Here is a 20,446-nt window from a genome sequence, read left to right as displayed (position 1 = left end):
GTGACGGCCAAGATGCATTAAATACGCCTTGGGTGACGACAGAACTACAAAATATACAAAAACAACAAGCATTTTGTTTCTGTAGAATTAAATTCGCCTTGAGTTGTATTGTCAAAGTTGCCCGTTGTTTTTATTGCTTTTCGGTTAGTTGCAGTGTTGCCACCTCATGTATGCAATTTTAAAAAGAATGTGCTGCTCACTGTAGTTCTATTAGTCGATGTCTTACAAACGACTTTTTGCTGAAAATCGATTCACTGAAAAAGTCGAAATAGTCGATTATTTTATTTTTAAATTTTGTTGTAACAATTTTTATAAAATGAGTTGTCATCAATTAATCTTGCATAAATAAACTATCTATATTCAAATAGGATTAAAAGTCGAAACGTCGACTTTCATAAATAATTTAAGCCGAGTATTAAAAAACTAAAAATTCGACCTCTTAGAAATCAAGAAAAGGCCAATGATCGACTTTTTGCTACCTATATTCCATATTGATTGCATGTGTAATCCATTTTATATTCCAATTGTATTATTTTGGATTTTTATTGAATTCATGAATCATTGATTCTTCAATGTTTCTAAAATTTACCTCACCATATTTGAATAAAGTATAAAACATGATCATCATTTATTCCCGACACCTTAGTACGTATATATGAGGGGTATATAAGCAAAAGTGTCAATCTCCTCTGTTATAGTTTTATTAATATATAACAAATCCAGTATCTATATTCATATTTATTATCTGTTTTGTTACTTAGTATAATGGAATTAGATTAAGATATAAAAAAAAAAATTTATCAACTGTTCGACTTTTATTGACTATTCGACTTTTGAGAAAACTTAATCGATTTTTCGAACTATCGACTTATAAAACCCTAGTGTTATTACCAGGGCAACCAAAAATAGGCAATATCATATTTTTTGCAGTGCGTCGTATCAACATATGAGTTAAGGTAGGGTTACATCAAGGCGAATTCATACATGGTGGTGTCAGTTCTACAAAAACATCGATTGGTCTTAACAAATGTCAAAAAACCAAAATGAAAAATTAAATAAATAACTATTTAAACTAATATAGTGTAGATATTTGAATAGTGAGGTTATTTATGTAAACAATAAATATTTTGTTAATAAGCTTAGATTATGTGGATATTTAAATATAAAAATAAGCATTGACAGTTGTTAGAATCAAAAAGCGGAAAAAAAATGATCAGCTGTTCGACTGACTCCACCTTGTATAAATTTGTCTTGGGTTACACATGGCAAATATTTGTTCAAAAAAGCGTAACCACTTTTTTAGCACAAATTTGTTTGACGTGTTTACTCTTACAATTGTTTTGTAAGATCAAACAGCATCAAATAAACCAAAAAAATTTTCTTAGTTTTGAATCATCCAATGTAAAGAAAGTTTTTGGAATAAATAAAATAATTCAAATATATTTTATTAAGTGGTTACGTCTTTTTCGTCAAATATTTGTCATGTGTGACCCTACCTTTAGTTAGTTAGTCCCCTTTTACAATGCAGAAATTGAAAGGCAGACAGACGAAGCTTGTCGTCGAGGTGTTCTAGAGGTATAGTGTGTATTACACAGGTTTAGGTTAGTTCAAAAGAGAATGAGAAAAATGTCTGCCTTTCAATTTCTGCATTGTAAAAGGGGACTTATTTATCCGTTTCAGAAAATTTTAAAAATTTTGGCATCGATTTGTTAATGCTATTTTTGTATATTTTTCTCTTTACTGCATATTTTGCGTTTTTAACTCTTTTTTTTTTGCATATTTTCATTTTTTTATTATTTTGTTTTCTTGATATAATTTTATTGTTTGTATTATAATTTTTCTATATTTAACTATTTTGTTAAGGTCCAATAATAATTGGCATAAATTGCTTAGACAAAAATGAGCGAAGCCATAATCGACTTATCTTCATTGAATTTTCGTTGACTTAAGGGAGCTTAGGTTCCATATATTTGAATTAAATTAAAAATATACACAAACAAATATTGAAATTTAACAAATAGTGAATACACGTAAAACATTAAAAGGAAATTTCAAATCTGTATGTTATTATGGCAATTTCTTAACAAAATTTTGGATACATTTAAAAAAAAGAAACTTAAGGTTGCTTGAGACAATTATGGTTGGGCATTAACAGTTTACCACTAATATAAAAATTGGGAATTTAGCATAAAAACAATTTTACTAAAATACTAATTTTGTATTCCCGAATAACCTTTTAACGATAAATTTGCAAGTTGCTTGTGCATTAAGACTAAACTGGCAACTCGCTTTATTTTGATTTTCTTGCGAAAACAATAAAGCAAGTTGTTTTTAATTTTTGTTTTTTCTTTACTCACTTACACACTACAGTTTGTGTCGGCAAGAAACCTACCAATTGTAGTAAGGAAATGTAAGAAAAGATAAATCACGGTTTATTGTTGGTGTTTTGTTTAAGCTTTGATATTTTTACAAATAAAGCTTGAGTGTCTGTAATTCTCAAACACTCTATAGTTTTATTTGTATAATATCTTGAGTTTTTCTAAAGCCTTTTGGGAAAAGGTTTCCTTATGATCTGGCCTAAGCAACCAGTGAAATGCGCATAGGAACTAGTTTATCCCCCAACAATAAATTTCAGTGAATTTATCAAACTAAAAATTGGGAATTTAGCATAAAAACAATTTTACTAAAATACTAATTTTGTATTCCCGAATAACCTTTTAACAATTATTCAACAAATATTTAGAATATTAAGATCCATTGAAAAACTACATATATGTGGGATGACTTACACATAACCGCATACTTGGGTATTTGTGTTCTTACAACACTAATCCTATCTATCCTTTTATTATAATTCGTTAATTTGTTCGCTAAAGCAATAACGTAGAATACAAATGACAAATACAATAGAGTGAGAGTTGAGCCGTTGAGTTGAAGAGGTGTGTTAAGAAAACGTACAAAGAGAGTGCATATTAGTTCTTTAAAACATTTGAAAAAGCTTTTGTTATATTATTTAAAATTAAAATTTAAAGAAACATTATGTGAATTGGCTAAATAAAAAGGTAATAATCCTACATATATGGATATCGATAGACGAAACAATGGATGAGAAAGGAAGAAACAGGAAATGTCATTCCAATATTGTAAGGCCTTTTATAATTCTGTTTAAATTTTGGAAGCCGAATTTAGATGTTTATCTACATACATGATGAATGCTCCAAAATCCATTGCTATTTTTTACCAAAAAATTACAAACGCAGACACACATATTTTGACATAATTCAAATGATAAAAAAAATAGTTTTTTAAAGCTTTATGTAGAATAGAAACATTTCGAGAAATTTATCCGGAACATCCTCTTCCTACTGATCCAAACATTGGGACACATAGATTGAGAAAGTAAAATAATATGCCACTAATTACTAAAAAAAAGTTTGAAGTTGTAGGCAGTTTAAAAGATGAGACAAATCAATTGATTAAAATTATCTAAGAAACTCTACGGATATCTAAAACAAAGATTTAGTTTAAAAATTTGAAAACTTAAGTAAACACAGTAATTAGTAATTTATTTCTAAATATAATTGAATCAAACTATTTTCATATTATGCCAAAGTCACTGAAATCGAAATTTAATCCTATAATAACCAATTTTAATTTATGAGCTCAATATTTTTTGTACTACTAATATATTTTTTTAACCCGCCTCAATGTCGCAATGTATCAAATTGATATCAATAAATAAAAGGCGCGTCTGAAAATAATCTCTTCACTTTTTATTTCGAAAACATAAAAATAATATTAAATTCACAGTATTTAAAAGAGTAATAAAAATAAAATTGCAGTAAAAATATATTTTTATCAAAAAATAGCTTAAAATATAGGGTGCTTCAAAAAATTTTGAATAAAAATTTGTTTGCCTGTATCAACCAGTTCAGTTGCGACTAACGGAGAGTTAATAAATCTTTGAAATCAAACATTGATCAAACTATTTTTAAGTGCATTTTTTTATATTTTAAGAACATATTTTTCGTTTTTAAGTGCACATTTTATGCACTTTTTAGAGCATATTTTTGGTTACCCTAGTTTTAATACACTCACACTTTTATGAATTGAAACGAACTTGCATTCAATTTCTCATTTAAGTTGATGTTTAAATTTTCATTCAAGAAATCAGCTGATTACATTTTTGCATAACAATTTGTAGTAAAATTGATTTAAAGTTGCGTGCATCCTATGTCACAACTACGTCACAGCTTACCATTTTTGTAAATTTTGTCAAACAGTATGTAACCCTATGTCTCCACGTAGCAATATTTATTGCTGCAATTGTCAATTTGATTGCGTCAATGAAATTTGCGAGTGTAGACGGCAAATTGCCATATGTAGCAATCCATTGCGTAATGATTGCTTTACTGATTGCCTGAGCAATTATTGCTAAGCAATAAGCTGTCAGTTCAGTTGTTATTAACCCTAAGTCTCCACGTAGCAATTTTTATTGCTAAACACAAGCAATAACGTCGGCAGAACAACAGCACAGCGATTGCTGATTGCTTTAGGTGGAGAAAACGTTCGTCACAAATACAAAATTTTCAACGCGTATTTTGAGTTGAATGATTTTTTTCACTAATTTATTTGTTTTTTACTTTTGGTACTTAAATAAATTAAATATGTATGAATTAATCGCACATAATTATAGAAAGAATAAATTTTACATTAATGACAACGGAACTGACAGCTTATTGCTTAGCAATAATTGCTCAGGCATTCAGTAAAGAAATCATTGCGCAAAATGTCTTCTATCTACATATTTAATCTACATATTTAATTTATTTAAGTACCAAAAATAAAAAACAACGAAATTAGTGAAAAAAATCATTCAACACAAAATATAAGCAAAATACACCTCAGTTTTTCATAGAACTTCTGGTGTTGAAAATTTAGTATTTGTGACGAACGTTTTCTCCACCTAAAGGAATCAGCAATCGCTCTGCTGTTGCTCTGCCGACGTTATTGTTTGTGCTTAGCAATAAAAATTGCTACGTGGAGACTTAGTGTAAAAGACTATCAAGAAAAACTTGATCGTGCGGCCGCAGTGTGAGAAACTATAGTCGATTTTGTGTACCTTAGTCCCCATTTACACTGTAAGATTTTTCGCGCATAAGATTTTATTATTCTTCTTTAAACTTGCATTCGCGTTCACACACAAAGATTTTTATTGCAGACAGTTCCATTAATGTGCATGTTTGTGTGTATGTAGGTATTACGAACGAAAACACAAAACGAATTGCAAGTACATCAGAGTGTGTACCCTTTCTATGCATCTTGCCTCTCTTGCCTATAAAGTAAACTTTCATGCGAGGAAAATCTGCATGTGTAAACGGCGACTTATCCTAGACATAGGATAAATGCTTGTCATGACAAACTTCAAAATGGTTGTCAAGATATAAACTTATCAGGTATAACCACCATTTATTAATGTTATTTTTTCGTCATTACAAAATTATTGGTTCTTTTTCTCAGACAACTTTGTCTTGACAACAAGCGTCATTTATTGTTATGATATTTTTTAACTTATTTTGCAAATGTTTTATTTTGACGATTTATTAGTTGCCAAATTAATCTGGCAACTTTGCTTGCAGTAGTTTTTACTCATAACCAAAGCGAATTCATAAAAGGTTGCGGTGCCACTTCTACAAAAATGACAATTGGTCCTCGCAATGTCAAAAAACGGAAATGAAATATTAAAAAATATGTGTTAAAAATTATAATAATTGAATAGTGGTGGTTTAACTTATTTATGTTAAAAATAAATATTCAATTAATTAGAGTAGAATATAAAGATATAGAAATATAAAAACAAACTTTGACAGAAACTGGAACCAAACAAGCGAAAAAAAAGTAAACAGCTGTTTGACTGTATCCACCTTATATGAATTAGCCTTGCTGCGAACCAAACGTAAATAGTTAAAAGTGAAAAAATATTAATACACATTTGGAAGCTTATTTAATTTAGGAACATCTTAATGGCCGACGATTTACAGAACTATAAATTACAACTCCAGCAGGTAATACAGCAATGAATAAAATATATAAAGTTATGTTAGTAATATCGATTTAAATTACAGGTGGAGGCTGCATTATTGACTGATCCGGAAAATGATGAATTACTTAAACTTAAAAAGGACTTGGAAGAAGTTATTGAATTGACTCGTGATCTCATAAAAACACAATTGGAGGAACAAAAAAAATCTGCCTATATTGAACCATCAACATCAAAGGCATCAGCTTCCTATGATGAGATTGAGGCAGCATTATTGGAAGCAGAAAAGCTTATTGCTCCTGGCAAAATATGGAAAATTGGAGATAAATGTCAGGCGAAATGGACCGAAGATGGTCAATACTACGATGCCACAATAGAAGGAATAACTGATGATGGCGAAGTGAGTGTAATTTTTGATGCCTACCAGAATCGTTCAACTACACTGCTGAAAGAGCTGCGTGAACGTTCAGCACGCAACGAAGTATTTCCATCAAATAAACGTCACCGACCTAATCAAAAGGAATACCTAAAAAAACGTAAACAAAAGAAACTACAGCGATTCAAAGAATTAGAAGAAGAGCGGGAACACGATAAAAACAAGTGGCTTAATTTTACATCAAAAAATACTAAGAAACATGGAGTGGTATCGAAGAGCATATTTGCATCTCCAGAAAATGTCGAAGGTAGAGTTGGAATTGGTACCTGTGGTGTTTCTGGCAAAGGAATGACTGATTTCACAGTGGGAGAAAAATATCGCAAGGGTCTTTAATCTCACCGCTTTTACACTGCCAACACTTCATTATCAATACCTTTCTATCGTAAGATTTTTTTACAGATACAATAGTTATACTTACATTTAGATATAAACGTTAAATCATTAATAAGTGTTTAAGGAATATCACAGAATAAAAATGTACAATAAATATATCGCATACTTACTTGGATAATGTTTTATTCTGCTCTTGAAGGCTTCCGGATTGATCAACGGAAATTCGCTTTTGTATTCTATATTGATTTTCTTTAGCTTCATTGAGAATTTGCATGGCAATATTATTATTTCCAGCCTTTTCATGGACGCGGGCCAATAATAAAAGCCTCTTGGTTCTTAGTTGTAATCCATCAATGTCCAACAGTTCGCTGTTTACATAACAAAAATATACATAAATTAATTTTAACAAAAAATATTTTTCAAACTAATACTACGTTTCCGCATACACTGTATTCGGCACCGAAAACGAAATTCCATACATTTGCACCAAAAAAAAGTTCGTTTCGGAAATCGGCAACGAAAATTGGGAACGAAACGACACCGATCAGTAACGATCGGGGCCGGAACGAAAACTACTTCAAGTAGGTTGTTTTCGGTGCTGTAGGAACGAAATTATTTTAATTATATTTTTCTTTATTGGAAGAGGAAAAAAATAATAGATTTTGTCAAAAATAATGAAATTCTATTTAATGTGCGACATCCACAATTAAAAAATAATTTCGTTTCTGTTTTATGCCGCACCGCACCCAACTGAAACGAAAACAATTCAGAAACGAGACGGTGACGAAAACCAACGTTTTTCAGTTTTCGTTATCGGCGCCGATTACGGTGCATGCGGAAACCAAGCATAAGGTTTATTAAAATTATGGTGGTCCACTTTTTATGTGATTTATTTATGAACGAAACTAGATAATGGATCCGTATATCATTCGCAATGTCCTACGATTATTTTCAAATTTTATTCCAAACTTAGAAAATGGTCAACTTATAAAGTTGCAAATTTCTTTTGAAATCATTACACCATGTTCCGTGGTGTAAAGCAATCACACATTCAAACTTGAAGTGTTGAAATTACACTTGATTTCAATAGCATTCTCCAGTGAAAAGGAAACTTGAATTGTGTTAATACAGTTGAATTCCAGCCTGCAATTACAATGAAATTCAAGTTGGAATAATAATCGAATTCAAGCTTTGAAATACAGTTTGATTCAATATTTTACATAATGTATAATTCAAGACCAAAAAGTAATTGAATTCAAGCTTTAATCTGCTATTATTTTTTAAGATAAATTTAAAAGTTTTAAGTTTTAACAAACAAAAGGTCAGTTAGTAATTAGTTAATAATGAATTTAAAATAACTTAAATAACTGTACATATATAAGTAAATTTGATCTTGATCGGCTTCATTTTAACTTCATTGATTCGTTCTTGAAAGCTTGTTTATTAATATTTTCCAGGAATCTGTTAATTTTTGAATATATTCACCTAGCGCTCACACTAGGTGAATATATTGTATTCTGTGTGATGACGAAACAATTTGTTATTTATTTGATATTGCTTTACCAAGGTTAGGTTAAGTTAGGAAGGGGTGTACACTATGTGCACTTCCACTCGGAGACCTTGAGGTCAATAGATGTAGACAATGAGGATAGCCTTAGAATAAGAGAAGAGTCCAAAACACCGCCTGTTAAAAAGAGAAAGAAAGAAAGATCTTTTTACGGATTTGGAATCGCCGTAGAACGTCCCTTAAATAGCCACCCTATTCCCTTAAAGAAACCTAGTATGTTGCTCAGTTTGCAGCCAGCAACACTACCATGTTCGTCCAGAAATCTATTTCCTAGCCATCTAAGTCTGTGACCCTGTAACCTAGGGCAGTTGCACATTTTCGTGAATTTACATGAATGAATTTCGTGAATTTACATGAATGAAATAAACAAGATTACGACATCGACAATTCCGTTATTTTAGTGTACTCTTTTTCGTGACGTCATCAATGATTGTTTTCTTATGTTTTGAATGTAAAATACTTACTTTTTATATGAAATTTCAAAACAAATAGTGAAAAATAAATAAAAAAATTAATTAAAAATTAAAATGTGGTGTGCAGTCAAAAATTGCAGTAATAATAACTAGGATCGCCCGGTGGCCGAAATTCGACCACTTTTAAACGCTTTTTACCACTTTTATGGAAAGAATTTAAAAAAAAAATATGATGTTCTTCAAATCTAGAGAAAATAACCTTTTAAACCATATATGTTTCATCAATATTGGTGGACAATAACATACTTAAAAATGTACCACAAAAAAACGTGTGGCCTATTTATATATAAGATAATAATAAAAAATCAAAATCGTGAACTAAAATATAGCAAAAATATTGAAAATTAATAAAGTAAAAGATGTCTAATAACATAAAACCTAAAATACATTTTATTTTATTAAACTTAAATAACTTTTAAATATAATTATTGACTTTTCCATTATAAATCACATACAATTTTCATATAATACAATCAGTTTTAGTCAATGTTGACGTCACTGAGCTTAAGAGAATTTTTTTAAGAGAGCGAAGGCGAAATCTTGTTTATTTCATTCATGTACACAACCCGAAAGTAAGCAAAACACACAGCAAGAGCGTAAAAAATACAAATAACTCATTTAGTTGCAAACAATAGAGCGTAATAATACAAATATTTCATTCTGTTGCTTGATGTTGTTGCGGATTTTTTATTTTTAACCCATACATGCACACAAACTACAATTTCTCTTTTTGCGCTTCCCTGCTCTACAGCGTTGGTGGCCAAACACTACCCCGGGGTAGTTATATAACTACCCCGGGGTAGTGTTTGGCCAATAACATATGTTATTCTCACTAACACGTACGCAATACGAATGCTCTCAGTAAAAACACAAAGTAAACTCAAAACAAAAACAATTTCATACAATTTTTTCAGTGCAAGGCACATGTATTCCACTTGTGTACTCTTTTATTTTTTCACTACTACATATGCATTTCAAGCACTCTCTCGTTGGCCACCACTGCTCTACAGAAGTCTTGTGTGCCATTATCCCATTTACCCTTAAAGGCTCCAATTGAGCAATGACCGGTTATCACTCCTACTAGAATCCTGAGATTATACCTATCCAACTCTATCAGTGTTCCAGCCGCGTTTGCATTTAGTTTTTGCCATGAGGCCCTGGACACTTTGCAATCTGACCTACTGCTCCAGGATTGATTCGTATAGTCGCGGAATCTTTCGTAAATTAACCTGTAGTAGTGACATATGGGTGGTTTAACCTCCCGTTTCCTAGTATCATGATCCAGATCAGAACCATGTCTAGCCAGTTCATCTGCTACCTCATTTCCCTGTATACCACAGTGCCCTGGTACCCAACACAATCTTACTGAGTAGTGTACCAATAGCTCCTCTAGAGCTCTCCTATGCTTCAGACTGTGCTCTATACAACCGACCACCTCATGAAGCGCACTCTCAACAGACTTGCCCTTGAGGTAGGCATGTTGAGCGTTGCTAATGAGGTGAGTATCTATATTGCTCTTTAGATGTAGATCTATCAGTCGTTCTAATGTCTTCAGAAGAAAAGACGATAGGCTAATAGGTCCTTTGGTTTCGAGTGGCTGGCCTTACCGGCCTTAGGTATGAAGACAACTTACTACTGAGACAACTCTTGGGCGATAATTTTCAGGGTTGTTAGCCGCTCCCTTTTCCTTAGAAAATTTTGTTACATACATTTTGCATTTTCTACAAAAAAATTTCTGTAGAAAGTAATACAGTAATTTTGACTTACCTGCACAATCAACTTTGCACGATATTTTGTGCAGGTAAGTTAAAAATGCAGTTAACCTCAATGCACTTACCTGCTCATTGATGCTGGTAAATGCATTTACAGTTTACTGCCCAAAAAAGCAGCTAACGGCAAATAATTTACACGAAGCTTTGTGATTTTCCGTCTAAAAATAACGTCAAATTGATATTTTAGCTACTTTTAAAATTATTAAGAAGTGTACAACATATTTTTTCATTCAAAATCGTATTTTTCTTATTTGTTTTGATTTAATTTTGTATTAGGCAGCTAAATTAATTTTTTTTCATGAAAACCAGTTATAACTTCCAAAAATATTATGCACTTATCGTAAATGTGCAGGTCAATGCACTTAAATTAACGAATTTATATGAAGTTTGGTAAACAAATATACAAAACACAAGTTTTGTGCACTTATATGCAAAATGCTCTTAAATGAAAGGCAGGTAAGTCAAAACTACTGTATCACCAAACAAAATAACGTCCACATTTCTTTAGCTAGAATTAGTAATGCATAAAAATCCGAAAGTCAGATGAAATTTCAATATACTCAAAAAATAAATTAAAAATGTTAAATGCCAAGAAATAGTACTAAGTCTTGTGGTTTATTACCACAATTAATAAATATAATAATTGAATGTAATATAAATTTATACATAATGAGGGTATTCACACGGTCTGCTATTAGTCATATTTTCATAATGTCCTAATATATTATAATAGTTGTTGTTGTGTTTTAAACAAAAAAAATATTATTTTATTGAAAAACAATAAACATAGTTCAAATAGTCTTATTAGTTTATAAATTTTTTGTTTGAAATACAACAAAAATTTATTTAAACTATCATAATATATTAGGACATTATGACAATATGACTAAATAGTACACCGTGTGAATACCCCAAATATTGAATTCGTCATATAAAGGTTAAGGTTTGTATCTGTAATATAGTTAGAAAGCTATTTCCAATAGCATTTTAATTCAACTAATGGTGAATAGGGTGAAAAACTATATTTGAAAACAAAGTATAACAAGTAGTCCAACTCTCTATTTTTTAAAATTACTCTCTCACATATACGGGTACTGTGTAAATTCAACACCCTTGTGAGAGAATTATACACATCAAAAGTCTCGAGATTTTAACTATAAATTGTCGAATAAATATAGTTTGATACACGTAAATTCACTAACACACACTATTTTATAATTTTTTTCAACACATTTAGCACTTTTTCTTTTCCGAATCACGTCCATTTCGCACAAACTAAAAAATATTTTTTTTTTATTAATTTTGACGTTTTATTTTGTTTGTGGTAGGTTTAAAATATAGAACAGAGTTTCAATTTTTGGTATTGAAAATAGAACAAAATTTAAATAAATTAAAATTTAAACATTTTTACAGAACCCTGTGTGTCTGGTGAAAATTAAAAAGGAACCAACACATGTACATTTTTGTTACTAACACATATTTAGACTTAGGTACCCAGCAGTTCTAGGAGACAGTACCGAACTAGTGATTTTACCCATCATTTAGGGTGGGAGCTAGTTACTTCAATAGCCACGTGACTAGTCATTTTAACACGGGCATGTCCTAGGCAGGGGGTCAATTGTCTATTTTTGATTACAATGGTACTGTCTAATAGCTGGTCCAAAGTAGGCAACGCATAGGATTCACAAACTGGTTACATAGCGTCAGTTACATTGCTAGCTTTGTAACTGGTTACTTGATCAGCTACTTGACTAGTTATTTTAACACGTGCATGTCCTAAGCAGGGGGTCAATTGACCCTTTTGATTACAATGTGACTATCGGATAGCTGATCGAAGGTAGTCAACGCTTCTGGTGGGTAAAATAAACTGCAGTACAAAAAAAGTTTAAAGTGACTTCACCATAGGTTACTAAGAGACACTAAAGTGACTATTGACTTCATGCTATGTTACATGTGATATCAGTATACTTAAGCAAAAATAAAAATAAACTGTATGAGAATTATATTAACACAATCTGTAAAAAACCAGTTTGTACGAATTACTCACAAAACGTTTAAAGTGACTACACTCTAGATTACTTAGAGACACTTAAGTGACAATTGTCTTCACGCTAGATTACTTGGGATGCATAAAGTAACCAATTGTCTTCTCTCTGCACTACAAAGTGCACACACGTGTCAAATGACCAAAATATATAAAATGGAGTCAGCCAAGTGATAAGACATTTGTGACAATTACTGTTTTTAAGGGATACATTGACTACTTGCTTAACTGCTGGGTACTTTTTCACTAACACATGTATAGAGTTAGGTACTGCTGTCAAAGAGTTGGACTACTTGTTATACTTTGTTTGAAAATAAAACAAGTAAGAGTGCTATATTCGGCTATGCCGAATCTTATATACCCTACACCTTTGCTGTGGATGCATTATTATGTTTTATAATAACACTGTGGTACACTCAAAAATAACTTGGCGAATGACCTAGTGCAGGTTGTAGGTCTAGCTGAGTGTATTACAAAACCGGTTTTAAAAGTTCCAATACACCCTCAAATTCTCGAGATATAGGCAAAAGTATATTTTTTTGGACCCGCAAATTTAAACATTTATAACTCAGTCATTATTTAACCGATTTATAATTTTTAAACGACATTAAAAAGGTACGAACAAGGTCTTTCGAATTATATATACTTTTACTATTATATTAATATAAATATGTAGAGATTTTTTCAATAATATCAACATTTTTAATTTTTTTTTAAACTTTTTCAACTATTACGAGAGTTTTTTTCAAATCTTATTTTTAAACAACAATAATCTTAAAGCCAGTGTCCTTCTGAGTAAAACAAACTTTCATTTGTTTAAATCGGTTAAAAATTGACAAAGTTATAGTAACTAACTTAAGAGACGTTTTAGAGTTCTAGCTTTAGGACTTATTATAAGAGAAAAAATAAATATTGTAAAAACAAGAAATAAAAGCGAAGAAGAGAGAAAGTAAATACACTCTGAGTAGTGTTTAACTCTATTGTTGTAAATTATATTTAAAATATTTTTGTAATAAAACCGTTACTTATTTATTATTGCAAAAATATTGTTTATTAGTTAGCATTTTTGGTACAGCTTCGAAAAATAAAACAGCATAGTTTTTTGTTAATTAAAGCCAAACTTAAATACTAAATTGTGTTAATAAAAATCGTTTGAGCTTTTAAAAGTTAAGTGTGTATTTTTTATATTGTATCTTGTATTTTTTGTTCTTTACAATGTGCAATAAGCGCAATCAATTTTGTTACATTTGCGGCTTATTCGTTGATAAGAAACATAGATTAGAAATGACTATAAACAAAGCAATGGTAGAAGCTTTCAATCTATACTTTGATTTTTCATACGTAAGAAGTTTTTGGTATGAACCAGAATATATTTGTGCTCCTCGGCACTTAAAAAATGGATGTCTGGAAAATATAATAAAGAACTTCTTCCATTCACCCTCCCAATGGTTTGGCATCGTCAATTTTTCCATAAGCCAGAAATTTGTTACTTTTGCCAAACAAATGTCTTTGGTCATAGCTACAAAACCCGAGATCACATAAAATATGCTAATGTTTCAACAGTATGTATGCCAGTTCTGAGAACAATTGAAGATAAGGAATCTGATGTTTTGACATCACCTGTTAATGAAATATGTGATAGAATGGAAAATGACAATACATTTTTAGCAGCGGGAATATCGTCGGAACGTCATTTAATTACAAATAAAGACTACCGTGATCTTGTTCGTGATTTGGGATTATCGTGGAAACAAACCGAAATGTTGGGTTCCCGATTAAAACAATGGAATGTAGTGGAAAGCGACTTCAAAGCTACATTTGGAAGAAAAAATATCCAACATACGTCGTTTGAAAAATGTTTTAAGTATGATCAAATAAACAATAAAATAGTATATTGCACGGATGTAGATGAGCTGCTTTTTTGCCTCAGTCAAGAACATCGATCAGAAGATTGGCGGTTATTCTTGGATGGTTCATGTAAAAGTAAGTATTTTATTGTTCACATCTGAAAATAAAAAAATTCATTTTACGAATTTGTAAGGTCTGAAAGCAGTTCTTTTACATAATAAGAATCAGTTGCCATCAGTTCCTATAGCATATGTTACTGATATGAAAGAAAATTATGCAACATTAGAGAAGGTTCTAAGTTTAATTAACTACACGAAATATCAATGGAATATTGTTTCTGACCTAAAAGTATTGACAATTCTTTGTGGAATGCAGGGAGGTTTCACTAAATTTCCCTGTTATTTTTGTGAATGGAATAGTCGTGCAACAGATCATTACAAATGTAAAGACTGGCCACCAAGAAAATCGTTTCCACTAGGCGAAAAAAATGTGGTTAACATCCCGCTGGTCCAACCCGAGAAAATAATTTTGCCGCCTTTGCATCTTAAACTGGGTTATATGAAGCAATTTGTTAAACAACTAGATAAAGACAGCGATGCTTTCTCACACCTTAAATCCGTATTCCCAAAACTAAGTGATGCTAAAATAAAAGAAGGTACGCATAAGATATTTTGGTACATAGAGCATTTACACCCAATTACTTTATGTGTTGATTTACAGGTATTTTTGTTGGGCCACAAATCCGAAAAATGTTTCTAGATGAAGACTTTCCTAAAAAATTAAATGAAATTGAAAAAAGAGCATGGAGGAGTTTCATATCTTAATCTAAAAATTTTTTGGGTAACAAAAGAAGTGCTGACTACACAAATGTTGTGAATGAATTTCTAGAGGCGTATGAAGAAATGGTGTGTGGAATGTCAATTAAAATACATTTTTTGCATTCTCACTTGGAAGTTTTCCCAGAAAACTTGGGCCAATTTAGTGACGAGCAAGGCGAACGCTTCCACCAGGAGCTATCAGCAATGGAAAAGCGGTTCGAAGGAAAAAGTCAGATCAGAATGCTAGCGAATTACTGCTGGTCTCTTAAACGTGAAACTGATGATTTGTCTTACAAACGTAGTAGATTAAGTAAACATTTTTTAAAAAAAAAATAATAAAAAAATATTAGTACTTTAAATTATTTCTTTTTGTTGAATCATAATACATAATTATAACCGAAATCGGATTTTCATTGTTTAGATAAAGCACCATAACTTTGTCAATTTTTAACCGATTTAAAAGTTTGTTTCGAAAGTTTGTTTTACTCAGAAGGACACTGGCTTTAAGATTATTGTTGTTTAAAAATAAGATTTGAAAAAAACTCTCGTAATAGTTGAAAAAGTTTAAAAAAAATTGAAAAATTTTGATATTATTGAACAAATCTCTATATATTTATATTAATATAATAGTAAAAGTATATATAATTCGAAAGACCTTGTTCGTACCTTTTTAATGTCGTTTAAAAATTTTAAATCGGTTAAGTAATGACTGAGTTATAAATGTTTAAATTTGCGGGTCCAAAAAAATATACTTTTGCCTATATCTCGAGAATTTGAGGGTGTATTGGAACTTTTAAAACCGGTTTTGTAATACACTCAGCTAGACCTACAACATGCACTAGGTCATTCGCCAAGTTATTGCAAAAAATTTTTTTGTACCAAAGTGTAATTAGTATGTATATTGTTACGTTTTAACCTTTTCAAAACGCTGGTTTATTTCCTTTAAATAAACCGGATACTTTTGATTGCAAATAAAAGCCGTTTAGTAGTTTGAAAATTGTAACAACTCTTTATTTCTTTAAAATGTACAACAGCAACAGAATTAAATAGCCACTCAATGTTTTTTATACACGTTTATAAATTCTCAGAATTACAGACACAATTTATAATGTACACGAATTTACTTGAAAAACACAACACACTTTAAGGCACTTGGATGATGTTAATTCGAAAAGCGTCTCTGATAAACTCACTCACGACTGCAACCTTTGCCACTATTTATAACACTGCATTACCATCTAGAAAGCTCTTTAACTGTCTAGAGGTTTCTAATACATACGCCATCTGTGGTGTACTTTCTACAATGTTCTTTAACTGAATATTCGAAATCGAATACATCGTTGCCAACTTACGATCAAATCAACTGAAAGCTTTTATTTAATAATGCCCACAGATATGTTACAGTTTTACAGCACTGTTATTTGAAAGCATTATGCTACTTTTAAATCAGCCGTTAAAATCGTTATATTTGAATTCAAGTACAATTTCGTAACACTGCCCCCCGCTTAAGCCTGTTCGTCCCGAATAGGCATAGATTCACTTCTCCCATAGGCGGCTAGTCGTTTCAGATGTTCAACTTTAATTCCCGATATCGGTCTTCCACATTTCCGTATTCTATAAACCATGTCGTCCAATTTCTTAATTACCCTATGTGGTCCTTTGCAGTGATTCACTAATTTGGATGACAAACCCTTATTACCTTGTGAGCTATATCTGGTTTTCATTTGGTCATTTGTCAATTTAATTCGTCTCCGAACGATTTCATGCATTTCTTTTTCTGCTGAAGCACCTTCGCCCATCTTGGAACCTTGGAACTTGACTTTTTGTCCCATATCCAAAGTAATGCTGTGACTAATCATGAAGTCTGCACCAATGATTACTTCGTACACAATATCGGCAACAACAAAGACATGATTTACGATAATACCACCAATAGTTAGTTTTACATTACCTTTACCATGGACAGCGGCAGGCTCTCCAGTAGCGGTGCGTAGACTTACATTGCAAATTGGTTCCATCGATTTCTTTACTAAATCTGTTCTGATGATAGACTGCGACGCTCCCGTGTCCATAGTAAGGATGTGCTTCCGACCGTTGATGTACCCACTAGCAGTAAGATTGTTATTTTCCTGCTGCAGTACTGATATGGAGATGGTAGGGCCATCAGGTGTGGGTGTCAGATCCTTTCCCCCAGTGCTAGCTCGCTTTAAAGGTGGCTCCTGTAATACTTGATGATTCGCCAGCTGGTTATTTCTTGATGGTGAAACATATCTGATTCGCTTTCTTGGTGCTCTGCAGTTTCGCTGAATGTGACCCATTTTTCCACAGTTATAACATTTAACTTTGGCTTTAGTTTGTCTCTTACTTAAAGCCTTTAAAACTCCCTCTTTTAATTCCTTTAATTCGTTGACCATACTTCTATCATTTTCAGCGACAACCTCGATTTTCCGCACGTTACACACCTGGGGCTTTGAAATTATCTTTGCAGTTTCTTGTACCATCGCGAATGAGACGGTTTCAAAGAATGATGGCTTTGGTGTGGCACATACCGCATATTTTATATCTGGATCGCGAATACCATTCACAAATGCCTCTATCTTCAAATGCTCCAAAATCGGATGGTTCTCCCCTGGATAAATAAGCTGTAGCATTCGCTCGATTTCCATCGCAAAATCTTGTAGCGTCTCATTGGCATTCTGCACTCTACCACGCAATTCCATTCGGTATAATTATTTTTTATGTTCGCCACCGTACTTACGTTTTAGCGCCTCCATTATGTCATCATAACAATTTCTGTTGCTTGCTGGCACGCTTTCAAGAACTACTGCTGCATTCCCTTTTAAGGCCAATATCAATTCTATAGCTTTTTCTTCATTGTTCCACATGTTTCTAATGGCAACTGTATCAAACTGGAACTTGAACACATTAAATGGTGTGGTGCCATCAAAACTAGGAGCCTTTATTCTACTCGATGTTTCTGAAATAACTCGCACCGGTCCATCTTGGCATTGAAGATTATTAACCTTTGTTTCTAGGTCATGCAGTTTATTGTCGACACCAATCTCTAAGTCAGAGAGTTTTTTATTGACGTCTATTCCAAACAGCTTGCTAAGTCGGACACCTTTTTCTCAATGCCATCCACTCTGCTGTTTATAACTTCCGATATTTGATGAAGCTTCTCGTCTGTCGCTCTAGAAGTTTCTTCAAATTTCATTTCCATTATTTTATTTTCTTCTTTAACTTCCGCAAGAAGTTTCTCGTTGTTTACTTTAGAAGTTTCTTGAAGTTTCATTTGCATTCCTTCCATCTTTTCCATCATAGCCGCAAACATTGTGCTTAAATCCATGCTGCTTGTTGCTGAACGTGTAGAAACTTCCATTTCACCCTTATACTCGAACTCGTAAGTTCCAATATCAATATCACGCCGCTTGAATTCATCTATGAGCCCCTTCTGCAATTCTGCTTTGTTACCTGCTGTTGGTAGCTTCAACTTACTCAATTCTTTCTTGAGTTGTTCAACTTTTATGCCCGTAATTTCAACAAATTGTTATCGTACGGTGCTTAGATATCAATGGTGTAAATAAAATTTGGTAATTTTAACTCAAAGGTATGAATTACCGAGTAGATAACTGTAGTGTATCATACACTGCCGTTTTTTGTCAGTTAAATTGTTAGGTAAACAAAAATAAATAATATTTTTAAAAAAGTCTTCAAGTTTTGTAAAATAAAAAAAAACAGAAATGGAAACGGAACTTCTGGAGCTAAGACGCTTAAGATTTTATTTAAATAAATCTGAAAATGGAAGAAAACACACGTTCAGAAAAATATCCGATCATTTTGAGATGTGGAATGATTTGGAATTCTTGAAAAGATTCCGACTTTCAAAAAAAAGAGCAAGGATGGTTTTGGATCAAATTAAATCAAAGTTTACACATGCAGTAGATAGGTAAAATGTATTTCTATCTTGATTACAATTTTTTTTTTTAGGAAAAATCTTTTTATTTTAGAAAATCTAACATTTCACCAAGCCTTCAAATGCTGCTTACGCTACGATTTTATGCTACAGGAAGCTTTCAAATAACAGTAGCAGATTTTGCCGGAATTCACCAAACTACAGCCAGCAGAATTATTAGGAAAGTTTCTGAAGCAATAAAATCCTGGTATGATGTATATGTCAAACATCCTTCTACGGAGGAAGAAATTTTGTACACCCAAACAAAGTTTTATAAGGTTGCCAAATTTCCAAGATGTGTTGGACTGCACCCACGTTAAAATTGTGTCTCCTGGTAAAACTCGATTTTCCAATAATGTACATTTCTGAAGAATTTACAATATTGCAGGTGGTGAATTACCTGAACTCTTCCGAAACCGTAAGGGATATTTTTCAATAAATGTTCAAGCTATATGTGATGCTGATTTGTTGTTTACAGACATAGTAGCCCGCTGGCCCGGATCAACTCATGACAGTACAATATTTAATAACAGTAGGTTAAAGTTCATGTTCGAATCTGGATCGCGGGCGAATCAACTTATACTTGGTGATGGAGGATATGCAGGATACAATACGTCAACGTATCTTATGATACCTCTCGACAATCCTAGATCTACAGCCGAAAAATTATACAACGAATACCAGATTCGAACAAGAAATTTAATTGAAAGATGTTTTGGAATTTGGAAGCGCAGGTTTCCAATTCTTTCTATGGGTTTAAGAGTTAACATGTCAACAACACAAGATATTATAGCAACATCGATTTTACATAATATATGCCGTAGAAATGCAGATAAACTTCCACCTTTTGAAACTGTCCAACAACAAATTGCTTATGAATTAAGTATGATAAGAATGTCACGGAACTATGAATTAAACCGCAATCAAACAAACACTTCAAGAAATACACTTATAAATTATTTTGGGTCTTTGTAAAATAAAGTTGTATTGACGTATATGTATGTACCTAAATATTATTTTATTTTAAATTATAATAAAAACATATCCATATATATTACACACTTTATTGTATTCGGGCAATCAGGGAATGATTCTCTCAAAATTTTGTAGAGATGTTTTTAATTGCAAACTACTTCTTTGTACAGAATAAATGATTTCAATAT

At 31.9% G+C, this 20,446-nt stretch overlaps 2 protein-coding genes across 2 annotated transcripts in view; one reads left to right on the top strand and one right to left on the bottom strand.

Moving 5' to 3' along the window:
* Positions 1 to 20,446, bottom strand: part of LOC135963166 (tetratricopeptide repeat protein 21B-like) — a 129,783-nt gene that overhangs the window by 31,897 nt on the left and 77,440 nt on the right. The window contains exon 4 of the mRNA XM_065514939.1: positions 6,980 to 7,177. Coding sequence (XP_065371011.1) covers positions 6,980 to 7,177 — 198 coding nt within the window. The remainder of the gene's footprint in view (positions 1 to 6,979; positions 7,178 to 20,446) is intronic.
* Spf30 (Splicing factor 30) lies at positions 5,915 to 6,978 on the top strand. The gene is made up of 2 exons (XM_065514940.1): positions 5,915 to 6,065; positions 6,126 to 6,978. The coding sequence occupies exons 1-2, from the start codon at positions 6,024 to 6,026 to the stop codon at positions 6,807 to 6,809; spliced, it is 726 nt and encodes a 241-aa protein (XP_065371012.1). The 5' UTR covers positions 5,915 to 6,023; the 3' UTR covers positions 6,810 to 6,978.

Source organism: Calliphora vicina, chromosome 1 (assembly GCF_958450345.1).
Source record: "Calliphora vicina chromosome 1, idCalVici1.1, whole genome shotgun sequence".
NCBI classification, from domain to species: Eukaryota; Metazoa; Arthropoda; class Insecta; order Diptera; family Calliphoridae; genus Calliphora; species Calliphora vicina.
This window is presented reverse-complemented; position numbering and strand designations above follow the sequence as displayed.